Source organism: Dermochelys coriacea, chromosome 5, assembly GCF_009764565.3.
Source record: "Dermochelys coriacea isolate rDerCor1 chromosome 5, rDerCor1.pri.v4, whole genome shotgun sequence".
NCBI classification, from domain to species: Eukaryota; Metazoa; Chordata; order Testudines; family Dermochelyidae; genus Dermochelys; species Dermochelys coriacea.
Genome location: NC_050072.1, coordinates 123,215,806 through 123,229,846, shown reverse-complemented (window position 1 = coordinate 123,229,846; position 14,041 = coordinate 123,215,806). Strand labels below are relative to the sequence as shown.

At 42.6% G+C, this 14,041-nt stretch overlaps 1 protein-coding gene across 5 annotated transcripts in view; it reads left to right on the top strand.

Moving 5' to 3' along the window:
* The window catches only part of PALM2AKAP2 (PALM2 and AKAP2 fusion), a 410,575-nt gene that overhangs the window by 59,999 nt on the left and 336,535 nt on the right, over positions 1-14,041 (top strand). For 4 of the 5 annotated variants that reach the window (XM_038402234.2, XM_038402229.2, XM_038402230.2 and 1 more), the window contains exon 2: positions 7,484-7,564. In XM_038402234.2, the coding sequence (XP_038258162.1) occupies positions 7,484-7,564 (81 nt within the window). Of the gene's footprint in view, positions 1-7,302; positions 7,354-7,483; positions 7,565-14,041 lie in introns of those variants that run through there. The other variant, XM_043514419.1, reaches the window with a different exon arrangement.

Genomic DNA, 14,041 nt, shown 5'->3' with positions numbered 1-14,041 from the left:
CCACTTCAACCTCAAAAACGTGCAGCCTACTGGTGAGGCAGCATCTGCCAATGAAGAGGCAGCAAAAGCCTACCCCGAACAATTAAAGAAAATCATAGAAGAAAAGGGCTACCTTCCGGAACAAGTTTTTTAATGCTGACAAGACTAGGCTCTTCTGAAAAAAAATGTCCAACCGCACTTACACTTTGAAATCAGAAAGACAAGCCCCTGGCTTCAAAGCAGCTAAAGACCATGTGACTGAGTTGTTTTGTGGCAATGCGGCTCGGCATTTAATAAAGCCGGGCTTGCTCTACAGGGCTGGAAATCCCTGTGCCCTAAAAGGCAAGAACAAAAATCTCCTGCCTGTGTTCTGGCAATCAAATAAAAAGGCTTGGGTGATGGCAGCATTATTTCTACAGGATTGGTTCCACAAGTGTTTCATTCCGGAGGTCAAGCGGTACCTCGAAGAGAAAGGATTTGACTTTAAAGTGTTGCTGATCATAGACAGTGCTCCTGGCCACCCTGGGGCACTCTGGTTTGCACATAACGACATTGAAGTCGTCTTTCTCCCCCCCAATACCACCTCCAACCTCTCGACCAAGGCGTGATTCACTGTTTCAAAGCCACTTACACAAGGCTTACGTTCTCACCGATACGTAGCGCTATGGATGCTGATCCCAATCTTAATGTGATGGAGTGTATACTGTACTTTATGGGCGATTTCTGGGATTTTCAAGGGTAATTTTGACTATACACGATTTTCGCCTTATGCGCTGACTTTAGAACCTAACCCTCGTGTAAGATGCGACTCCACTGTAGATTGAGCTCCTTGAGTTTATCGCTATAAAGCAGGTTTTCTAATCCTTTAATCTTTCTCCTGGCTCTTTTCTGGAACCTCTCCAATTTTTCAGTATCCTTCTTGAATTATGGACTCCAGAACTGGACACAGTATTCCAGCAGTAGTCTCACCAGTACCACATAGAGGGGTAAAATAACCTCTCTACCCTTACTCAAGATTCCCCTATTTATGCATCCCAGGATCACATTAGCTGTTTTGGCCACATTATCACACTGGGCGCTCACATTCAACTATTATCCACTACAACCCCAAAATCTTTCTGTCACTATTTTCTAGGATAGAATTCTCCATCCTGTAAGTATGGTCTACATTCTTTTTCATATGTGTATACATTTACATTTAGCTGTATTAAAGCACATATTGTTTGCTTGTGCACAGTTTACCAACAAATCAAGATTGCTCTGAATCAATGGCCTGTCCTCTTCATTATTTACCACTCCCCCAATTTTTGTGTCATCTCTAAACTTTATCAGTGATGATTTTATGTTTTCTTCCAGGTCATTGATACAAATGTTAAATAGCACAGGGCCAAGAACTGATCTCTTTAGGACCCCACTGGAAGCACACCAACTTGATGATGATTCACTATTTTCAATTACATTTTGAGATCCATCAGTTAGCCCATTTTTAATCCATGTAATATGTGCTGTATTAATTTTATATTGTTTTGGATTTTTTTAAATCAAAATGTCACATGGTACTAAATCAAATCCTCACAGAAGCCTAAGTATATTACATCAACATTTTTACCTTTATCAACTAAACTTGTACTCTCATCAAAAAAGATATTAGCATTAACTCTATTGTCTGAAATAATAATATAGTATTTACTTGTTATAGAATAAAAATTAGACACCGATTTAAATAAAATTATCTGGGATAAACCTGTTTAAAGCATGTGTTTTATTTTCTTGTTACCAAGAACCTTAGTAAATTAGTGTCAGTTAAAATAAGAGGCCCACTTGAAAAAGATATTTTATATTCAGGGAAACATAATGTAGAACACTCTCTTACAGGCTCTAATTCAGGAAAGCATCTAAGTGAATGCTGAATTTACTTCCGTGGAGCCAATATTTCACCTAATATCTTCGGTACATGGCCAATCCTGAAAAGACTTTATACTGAACATATTGCTCACTATATGTGACTAGCACCAGGTGCAGAACAGCAGTGAGTCCGGTGCTTTATAGTAATATTTGTAGTATGCGGACATGTGATTGATTAATTTATTATAACCAGAGTTGCAGTCTGTGCGTTGCTGATGTATTCCAGCCATTAGAGAGTTTCATTTTACTTCACTGTTACGCATTTTGTTAGAACTGGGGTCCACCATACTGACTACAATTACTACTACAGAATATTGCGTTTATAAAATATACATCAATGAAAATGGTTAAATATCATTCACTTGTGATCAAATTTATTATAAATATTTTACTATTAATCATATCACTGAAGTACATTATATGACAAGGCAGTGTACTATAGTGGTGGGTTTTGTGTTGTGCAAACGGGCTCACCACTAGGAACTGGACTGATATCACAAAATTCATTTCACATGAGCCACTGAATAGTTATGCTATGGTAACAGCTTTCACTGACTGTGAGCAATCTGGGCTGGATTTGAACTAGTGACCTAAAGGTGACAGTCTCCTATATCCAATTACCAATCCCCCTGAGCCATACAGTCTTAAAAAGAAAAATATTTTTAACATGAGATACCTCACCCAATAGTCCATAGTGAAAGACCAGGTGAAGGAGATACGCAGTCAGGCTGACTGAAAATCGGGCAGGTGGAAACGTGACTAATAATCTGATTTAATTCCACAGATGCCCACTAGTTAGTAAGTAGTTCAAGTATTTTAGCGCCTACTCTATTGTTGCCTGAGGGGGAAATACTCTAAGTGCTTTGCTTTTTTAACAAAAAAAAAGACATTTTTAATCTATGTTTTATTAGGCCCTCCTGTCATATCCATTATAAGGCATGACACAACCAGCCAATGAAAATACCTTGGTGATTTATATCATATATTTTGTTAAGTGCTTTCTTTCAAATGGGTAAAAAAATAGATCAATTAAGTGTTAGGAAGTAGGTATTTCAGATTAGCCCATGGTGCTTCAGGACAGCAGGATTCAAACTCTCACACAAATCAAATCAAATCAGAACAGGAAAAACCCATTTGACAAGAACAGGGGGAATTATCCTTATTATTAGAATATTGTTGCCATTAACAGAGGCAGCTCTCATCATTTTAATCTACTATCTTAAATAGATAAACAGCTCTTTTAGCAAAAAAAAACCTTAAGACAGAATGGGATCTGATGAGTTCCTTGCTGTGTAAAGCTACAGTGTTATTTCCCCACTGCTCAAAATTGCAAGAAGCAACCATGAAGAATGTTGTTCTTTTTCTAACCCCTGAGCCATGCATTTTCCTGTTCTAAGCAAAAAGAGAAAAAAAAATCTCCAGTGGATATCACTTTATATAAAGGGCCTTTTTTTTCCCCCAAAAGTGCATGCACACATTTTCTGTGCACACCCATTTGCTAACACATATGGGTATTTGCATGCCACAGTTCAGGTAGTTGCAAAATTACTCAGTGCAGATTTTATATGGGCAACATTTAAGGTGCATGAAATTTAAATGTGTACATATAGGAGCCTGCACTATGTAAGTACATATTTGTGGCATGTAATTATCACAGAAATTAGAGATGGAAAAGATGACTGAGTCCATTTCTTTGCCAATATGGGATTGTTCTGTATGTATTATATGTCTTCTAGTTAGGGTGACCAGGTGTCCAGTTTTTGAACAGAACACCCGGTCGAAAAGGGACCCTGGCAGCTCTGGTCAGCGCCGCCAACCGGGCCATTAAAAGTCCACTTGGCAGTGCTGTGGAGCTAAGGCAGGCTAGTCCCTACCTGTCCTGGCTCCACGCTGCACCACGGAAGCAGCCAGCAGGTCCAGCTTCTAGGTGGGGGGGCCATGGGGCTCTGCGCACAGCCCCGACAGTCAAGAGCACCGGCTCCGCACTCCCATTGGCCGGGAACCGTGGCCAAAGGGAGTTGTGGGGGCGGTGCCTGCAGGCGAGAGCAGCATGCAGGACCTCCTGCCATGCCGCCACTTAGGAGCCAGACCTGCTGGCCTTTCCAGCGTGCAGCACAGAGCCAGGACATGCAGGAAGCCTGCCTTATCCCCGCCACTGCACCACTGACTGGGATCAACCAGAGGTAAGCCTGCATCCCAACCCTGAGCCCCCCCCCAGCCCGAAGCCTCTTCCTGCACCCCAAACTCCTCTTCCCTGGCTCCACCCCAGAGCCTGCACCCCTGGATGGAGCCCTCACCCCCCCTGCACCCCATCCCAGAGCCCCCTCCCAGAGCCCCCTCCCACTCTCTGAACTCCTCTGCCCCACCCCCAGCCTGGTGCCTCCTTCTGCACCCCAAGCCCCTCATCCCCACCCCAGAACCCACACCCCAGCCAGAGCCCTCACCCCCTCCCACACCCAAACCACCTGCCTCAACCTGCAGCCCCCCCCCCAGAACTCTTCATCCCCAGAGCCTGCATGTCCAGACGGAGCCCTCACCCCCTCCTGCACCCCAACCCCTGCCCCAGCCCAGAGCCCCCTCCCACATCCTGAACCCCTCTGCCCCAACCTGCAGCCCCCTTCTCCACCCCAAGCCCCTCATCCCTGATTCCACCCTGGAGCCCTCACCCCCTCCAGTGCCCCAACTCCCTGTCCCAGCCCAGAGCCCCTTCCCATACCCTGAACCCCTCATTTCTGGCCTCACCCTATAGCCAGCACCCCCAGTTAGTGCCCTCACCCTCTCCCTACCCCAACCCCCTGCCCCAGCACAGTGAAAGTGAGTGAGGGTGGGGGAGAGCAAGCCACTGAGGGAGGGGGAATGTAGTAATGGGGGGGCAGGGCCCAGGGAAGGGGCAGGACAGTGAGTGTGGCTTCAGGGAAGGGGCGGGGCTAGCGTGTTCTGTTTTTTGCCATTAGAAAGTTGGCAACCCTATTTCTAGTGCTTTGAGCAACTGCTTCAAAAGTACCAAAGAGTGGGGTTTTCATCACCTCTCTTGGAAGACTGTGCCACAGCCTGACAAATCTCATTGTCAGGAAAGTCTCCAGTCAGCTACTCAGTTTTCTGGAAATTCCCACTCCCCTAATTACCTCCCTTTATTCCTACTCTAATTTACACTAAAACTCTTGTACATTGTGCTGGCAAAATAATGGAGCCTTATGGTGGGTGTAAGTTATATTTACACTCACTTTAAGGCTCCTTTACATTGCCAGACCAGTGTACATAGGAATCAGATCCTCTTTCTTTCATTGTGTCATATGTTATAGATAATGCAGGTCTTTATATGCTCTACAACTGCTCAGAAAATGGGCTTTTTTACTGTGGAAAATCTTTACTTTTCAGTGAAAAATCAGAAATCAAAATATTTCACCCATAAATATAACTATTACAATTTGGATATCCCACTGCTGTACATCAAGGGAGTTTTAGTTTGGGTGCCACATGCTCCAGATCTCATTGGAGGCTGGACTCCCGGGTTGGACTACATCTCCCATGATGCACCTTACTTTCCATTGTGAAGGGAGACGCGTGCATCTTGAGAGATACAGTCTAACTGGGGTGCCCAGATCATAGAGGAGAATGGGGATGGAAGGAAAATGAACTACAATTCTCATGAAGCACCACAGCAAGATATCCCATAAAACGAAGTATTTTGATGGGTGTTTGATGTTTTTGATTAAAAAATCTAATTTTCTGCAGAAAGTAGGCACTTTTCAAGAAATTTTATTTAGTAAAAACCTAGTTTTTCATTTAAAAAAATTAGAAAACTTTTGACCGGCCCTAATATACTTAAGTTTGTGTGTGTGTGTAGGAATACAATTCACTAAATATGTAGAGGAGATAACTATGTAACAAATTACAAAGTCATTTATATAGTGTTCATAATTGTTTGACCACCTTATCTGTCCTCTGTTCATTAATCTAGCTCTCTCAGGGTTTGTTTTAACATCTGAAACCCCTGAGTGGTTCCAAGCAGCTTTCTTTTTTTTTAATCAACCTGTTACAAAAATGTTTTCTCCTCCACCCTATAAACATGGACATTTTCCTCAAAATTATCCCTGTTGAAGGTCCAGGATGGGCAAGATTCAGTCCCAGGCAAGTGACATCTTTTGTCTACATATCTGCAGATCTAGAAATGAGAGGTGTAAACCACCAAAAAGAGGAGAATTCCCAGGATCTCAGTGGGACACCCAGAACTGGTGTCCATTACTGCAAAGCCCCAAGATACAAAGTTGTGACTTTTTTGGTATAGGAAAACTACTTGAGGTCACTTTTCGAAGTTTTTAGTGGCTTCCTTTAAGGTTTGCAAAGCTGGGCTCATGGTAACTAAAATATATGGCTTCACAGGTGGAGGGATGTGAAAAACAGACCCAGTAAAAATGTGCGGGCATTTGTGTCTTTCTGCATCCATCTCCTCTCAATTTCCCCATTGCCCAACCTATTTGTGAAGAGGGAACTGCTCTGAAGCAACCCAGGTGGAAGGAGGGGCAGAAGAAATGGCCAATAGCCTGCTTCAGTTGATGGTGTGAGGGAACTGCGAGTACTGTGAGTATCAGTGACTGCCTCCCAACAGCAAGGGATTGAGAAGAGGAGGCCAGTATTCCCTTGCTGTAGGGGGAAGGAAGGATCCACTACCTGCTGAAGTGGATGTTGCATCTATAGACCTGCTAAAGCACCAGGGTCTGGATGAGTGAGATTTTGAAAAGCACTCACAGCCACTCACGATTGGACTAATTCTGCTGTCATGGAACTCTTTTAAGGGAGAGAAAGTGGTTCGGTCAACTCAGTCCTAGGCTTTTTCTGCTCAGATCCCCAAGAAGGGTGCCAATTAGTGCTTAAAGTACATATTTTTCATTTGTATTTTAAATGACTCAGCATTGAAGCTGGCTGGTGGTTAATACAGTGCTTTGAAGAGAATCTGTTCCCATTGAACTCAGGTGGAGTCTTATCGTGGACTCCAATGGGAGAAGGATGCGGTCTGTAATCTTAGTTTTCAGAATAGCAGCCGTGTTAGTCTGTATTCGCAAAAAAGAAAAGGAGTTCTTGTGGCACCTTAGAGAGTAACAAATGTATTTGAGCATGAGCTTTCGTGAGCTACAGCTCACCTCATCGGATGCATCTTAGTATTATCCCTCTTTTATCAGTTATGCAAGCACATGCTTTCTTTACAGTGTTATTGTCATTCTTTGCACCAAGCAAGCGTTAATTTTGACCTTGTAGAATATAGGTAAATCCACACACGGGTATCTGTGTCCCTCTAACTCCATTGTTAGCTAGTGTGCCTGGGTTTTTCCCCCCTCCAGGACTGTGTACTCAGTTGTTGCTCCTATGGCTGAATGTGAGTGAGGAGAATTTCTCCTGCTCGGTGAACAAGTCCTTAGCTGACATGTTGCCAGGATGCTGCCGTCTGCATACCCACAGCCGGAGAAGCAGGTGAAATGTCTGTGTGGATGGCATTGGTGACATCTGTACAGATGTGCTTGGCTGCTTAAATTCTCTTTTAAGAATTTGCAGTCCTTAAGGCACCCATCGCTCTGACGTGCTCTCTCTTTATTTTCCCAAGGCAAAAAGGAAAAGGCAGACAGAAATAGAAGGCAAGAGACAACAGCTTGAGGACCAGATACTTCAACTACAGCATTTCAAGGTAAGGGACTGATGCCAGAAGTGATGGATTGACTAAATCTGTTCATTGTTAGACATGCAGATCACACGCCTGGCAGCTGGGAAGAACCGGCTCCGACATGCAGCAGCTTTCACTGCCGGAGCCTCTCTCTTTTTCAGCTAATCATGTCCTGCCTGTTCCTCATCCTATGTTTTTCTCCGACACCGGACATTGTTACTGAAATGGCTCAGGTAGCAGAGAGGCAGAAGGGTGTGCATGTGTATTTGTATTAAATGCTGTTATTTATTCATACAACATGATAAGATGCCAGATATGGGTGTGCACTGCATGGATTAAAAGTGGTCTTGCTGCCTGCATAGCTGGCTTAGATATTTATAGTGTCGGTCACTCTAGCATAGAAGAATTAGCTTTTGAGTCTGTCTGTGTGTGTTTGTGTGTGTGTGCACATGCGTGCATGTGTGTGTTCATGTGCATGTAAAGGTTTAATTGCCATGTGCAATTATAAAGCAGACATAGCAAAGTAAATCTTATACGTACATCTCTGCAGAAGGGGTGTGTATCCAATTTTTACATATAGTGTATATATTAAAATATGGCCTGTTTTTTTCCCAATGCACTGAGCAATCACAGTTCCCATTGAAGCCCATGAGAGCTGCAGCCCAACTGAAAATCAGCCCAATAATTTTTATTTTTGCTGCAAGTAGAAAAGATTGCCTTTATACTTATATTCACGTAAGAAGGTGTGGGGGGGGGGGGAGACACACACACACACGATGCTTTTGTATCCAATGAAGAAAAGAAAACTCTATATTTGGGGCCAAATCTTGCTGGACTAACTCAGCCAAGGGATCCTGTGGTATTCAATGGGATTAGTCATCCGAATAAAACAAGCGGAATTAGGCTTTTAATCTGTCCTTCCAACAAGCATGCTCAAGTTTATTTTTAAATCACTATACTATACTGTGTGTGTGCATTATATGTAAAACACACACATGATATATATGGGGGAATGTAATACACACACACAGTATATGGAGGACAGTGTGTGTGTAATACATTCTGTACACGCACATGCTCAAAGAGCAGACTTAAGTTGTGCTACACACAGGTTTCTTTTCATATATCTGTAAGTCTCCATCATAATATTCTGTAAACTGTGCTGTGGGTTTTAGACATAATGAATTTAAGTCCCAGTAATTGATTGCAGCCTAGGCAAATGCTCCATCACTGTCACCACAAACCTAGTGGTGACACATGTTGTCTCCTGCATTATCAGAAGATAACATGATTGCATTCCTATGGGGCAACATGATCTGCCATTTTGTTCAGGCTGCCATTAGATCCCAGAGAGAGAATTACTTCTGGCTACCATGATGCGACAGGGTATGCAGGATCACACTCTGGCTGGGAAGATAACGTGCATCTCCGATGCTTTCTTATTGCAAGCTGGGTATCTTCTTTGCCATGTTAACTGATTCCAAGCAAACCAATTCGGGCTTCCCATGAAATCCTATCAATTAGTGTTTTTGAAAAGCTGATTTCAGATAATGTCATTTTTTCCACTGTCTTTTTGTTGTGTGTATGTAGTTAGGTGTAAGAATATCATCATCCTTAGAGGAAGTAACACTATATAAAGTAGTCTTATGGGTTCAGACACTCCAACAGTGTAAAGTGGTGTTGCTATATTGACATCAGTGATGCCATGCTGATTTATACCAGCTGAGGATCTGGACCATTGCACATATTCCCCAAATGATGCATGGGATAATTACATATTGTGACAGGGTCAGGCAGGATGGCTATAGGAGAGTAATAGAAGTCAGATATATAAGCCCCAGGCTAAGTAGGTCCCTTTTCCCTGGGTAAGGTAACAGGGAAGGTTCCAGAACAATCAGGAACCTTCTGGAGACAATTAAGACAGGCTGATTAGATCACCTGCAGCCAATCAAGAAGCTGCTAGAATCAATTAAGACAGGCTAATCAGGGCACCCGGGTTTTAAAAAGGAGCTCACTTCAGTTTGTGGTGTGCATGTGAGGAGCTGGGAGCAAGAGGCACTAGGAGTTGAGAGTGAGAAGGCGTACTGCTGGAGGACTGAGGAGTACAAGCATTATCAGACACCAAGAGAAAGGTCCTATCATGAGGATAAAGAAGTTGTTAGGAGGAGGCCATGGGGAAGTATCCCAGGGAGTTGTAGCTGTCACACAGCTGTTCCAGGAGGCACTCTAGACAGCTGCATTCCACAGGGCCCTGGGCTGGAACCCGGAGTATAGGGCGGGCCCAGGTTCCCCCCAAATCCTCCCAACTCCTGGTCAGACACAGGAGGAGTTGACCTGGTCTGTGAATTCAGAAAAATGGCCAAGCTGAGGGCTGCTGTGAAGCTCCAAGGCAACAAATCCGCCAATAAGTGCAAGACCCACCAAGGTAGAGCAGGAACTTTGTCACAATATGTTATTCCCTTTATTATTTGACTCATGGATAGAGCAATACTAATAACAGTAACAGTCAAAGGAAAGTCAGGGAGGTCAGAATTAAGACAATATATGTTTACATGAAATATCTTTGCATTTGGTAGTGAGGAAATGTACATGTGTTGAGACTATGGACTTGATCCATCCCTGCACCAGTGCTGAGCCTGGCGCCATGACCAAGGGAGAGAACAATATGATTCCCTTATATAGTACTGTGCAGCAAGCAGCATAGGTTACAGCTGCCCTGTGGGCTGCCCTAACTTGTGATCTGATTGAAACAGTCTCTATGGTCATTGTTCTGCAAACAATAGGTGAGATTAGGGTGACCAGACAGCAAGTATGAAAAATCGGGACGGGTGGGGGGTAATAGGAGCCTATATAAGAAAATGACTCAAAAATCAGGACTATCCCTATAAAATCAGGACATCTGGTCACCCTTGGTGAGATGTAGGAATACCATAATCACATCCACTTCTGGCCCCAGCATGCCTTCTAAACTGGGACCTCTTGCAGGAGATGACGGAGAACCAGCTCTTCTGCTTCTATGCCACATACCTCTATGCCTGATATTCCACAGATGGTTCTTACCACTGCTAGGCCCTTCCTAGAAGGATTGCGAAGAAGCCATGGGACTCTAAAAACCAAAACTTTAGGGGTAGGTCAAGACAGATCTTATTCCTATATAGGAAAACCCTAGAGAGTAGGGAGGATCCGAGTGCACTTGATTAGCCTGTTTTCTGGGTGTTTTGACCCTGGATGAACACCTGGGGATTTCTGGTGACTGCTTTTTTTATGCTCTCCAGACAAATCAGGACTTGGTTGCTCCTGAAGCAAGGCACAGCCAGATAAAATGCTGCTTTGGCAGCAGAAGTTCATCCTGGATCGTGGATCTTGTTGGAAGGGTGATACCACACTTTTGTTTGCTTCTGTGGGAGCAGAGAAAGCCAGGAGACTCTTGGGTGTCCCCTTCATTTAGTGTGGTGATCAATTATATAGAACTGCAGGCAGCCAACCAAAATGTTATTGGGCCTGCCTGACCCACGTCAAGGATTGTAAGGGGGGAAAAATCTAATTGTCTGTTAGTCTTCAAGATTCAATGCCATGATGCCATCGTATCCTCCTTTAAACTCCCAGAGCCAGACCTTCACTTGGTGGAGATTAGCGTGACTCCATTGGAATTTACGGAGCTAGGCCAGTTTATACCAGCTACGAATCTAGTACCCAAACTGTGGCACATGGGTAGGTAAGTACGCTAGCCTCTCAGTTTCAGAGGCTCCAGACAGACATTTTGTTTAGTCATAAATGAAATGGGCTTCGATCCATTCTATAGAGGATGTTTGTCCATGCCACAAAAGTACTGCAGGCTGCTTTAAGCAAACCTTCAGAAGTGCCTCGGGATCAGTGCAGAGCAAAAGGACTTCGTTAAAATTAGCAAACTTTGCTCTGAAAAAGCCTTTGACTATGATATTTGGGTTACCCTTTTTAGAGTAGCAGCCGTGTTAGTCTGTATTCGCAAAAAGAAAAGGAGTACTTGTGGCACCTTAGAGACTAACAAATTTATTTGAGCATAAGCTTTCGTGAGCTACAGCTCACTTCATCGGATGCATTTGGTGGAAAATACCAAATACTGTATTTTCCACCAAATTTCTCTAAGGTGCCACAAGTACTCCTTTTGTTTTTGGGTTACCCTTACGACTGTAATAGCTGGGTTGATCCTGTAAGCCTAAGAGCTGGGATATTTATCCCGGAATTTTAGCCTCCATCATAATGGTACTTGTTTGGTTCATTTTTGTGAGATATTGTTATAATATTTTATTAAATATCCTGTATAAAATGATATGTTTGATTACCTAATCAGGCTTAGAATACTACAGGTATCTGGATAAACTCGTACAATTAATCACACTGAAAAAAATATATAAAAGTGGTAACTCTCCACAAGCATTCCTTGCAGTTCTCAGGTGATTGAGAGCAATTAGTCCTTGGCTAAATGCCTCACAATATGCTCAGTTCATTCACTTTTCCCTTGTTCTATACACGGCTCAGGCTGAGGGCCCAGATGTGAGAGCTGACTATGATTTGAGGCAGTATATTATGCAATCTATCTCACAAGGGTTAGAATTAGTAAGTGCATGCCAGCATGGTGCCTTTCACTACATATTTTACAAACTCTTCTCACTATTAGCTAAATATTATCCCTGTTTTGTAGATGAGGAAACTGAGGCACAAATATAGTCTGTGACTTGTCCATAGAATGTCTGCACAGAGCAGGAAACAACTGATGGATCTCCAGACTCCAAGAGTGAGATCCTGGCCCTCTGCTCTGGCCCCTTTATGCCAGGTAACAGTGATAGCCAGAGTGGAGTAAAAAAGGGCTTTAAAAGTTGCAGCTCTGGCTGGGAGAGAATTCCCCTAATACAGGCACCGAGGGAGACGGCCATAATGTGGAATCTCCATCATTGGAGATTTTTAAGAGCAGGTTAAACAAACACCTGTCAGGGATGATCTAGATAATACTTAGTCCTGTCATGAATGCAGAGGACTGGACTCTATTACCTCGCGAGGTGCCTTCCAGTCCTATGATTCTATAAGTCACACTGAGGTGCCTCTTCGGGCCCCAAAGCAGCTCAGGATTGGGCATGCATAAAGGTGGCTTAAAGCCCCCTCCCTTGGGCAGCAAGTTCTGTGCTGCTCCTTTTAGACGCACAGTACAAAATATCACCCTCAAGCTTACCCCTTAGTCGCAAGACAATCCTTCTTCTTTTACATACTGCAGGATGTCTCGTTATACCTTCAACTTCATGCTTCACAATTCACCAGATGCATGCTTATATAACATCATAAATAGGAGTGGCTAAACCTGGTGGAATTTGAAGTTTTACAAGACCCTTAAACTAGAGTTTGAGTTCAAAAAGACGATCAAAACAAATCTGACTTTGTTCAGGTACATTAACTATTGAATGTTTTGACACCAGGTAATGGTTTTGTTTGATTGTGTGGGTATATTCTGTAGGCAGCAGCTGCATCTAAGAAGAAGTTATTTGGTCAGTCTTTAGTAGAATGAGTCTTCTATTTATGGATGATATCCACAACTTCTAATAAGATCTGTATTACAACTAGTATAGCATTTCTTCCAAAATCTAACTGCCGCTATATTCAGCTAAACAGAATTTATAAAACCACTTACAATAATTTGGTGACTGCCAATAAGTTTATAGTAACCAACACTGTAATATTGAACTGAATGAAAAATGCCTTCTCTATACTTCCATTAGTTGTTACAATACATGAATTTATCACACAGTTCTTGAACCTGAAGGCTATCAATATTATGTCCCTTTTGGGGTTAATATGTATTTTTTTAATAACTACAGTACATGAACACTTAAACTACGTAATTATAGCTTTTATTTGGATAGATTAAGTGTAGTTTTATTATGTAGAGATTATGTTACCACATGGATTTAGCTTAAGCTTCTTTAACTAAAAAGAAATTTTAAATTTTATTACATGATCATACCGCCATCCTCAACTTATTCCCCCCATATAAAAACAGCTGTCAAACCACCACAAACATCAATTTATATAGGCAACAGTTTGGAAATATGAAGCTGACGTTTGTAAATGAATAATTAGGAATTCCTTCTTAGGCTAGAAAATTAAATTCTTTAAAATAAACCTTAACTCAGCAAAAAAAAAAAGCCACTACAACTATTTGTCAACGATTCCATACTCTCATTAGCTTGATCACTTGATCACTCTTCTAAAGCTAAGTACATATGGTCTGCACTGCAATATAAATAGAGTGAAGTCATTTTTCATACATATAATGAGCCAAATCCTGTTTAGTTTCACATGGGGAAGTGAGGCACAGGGAGATTAAGTGATTTGCCCAAGGTAACGCAGAATGTCTTTGGCAGAGCAGGGAATTGAACGTTGGTCCCCAGGCTAGTGCCCTAGCCCCTGGACCATCCTCTGTATGGAGTTGTATAAGTGTAACTCAGAATTTGGCCTTGTACTAAAATATTA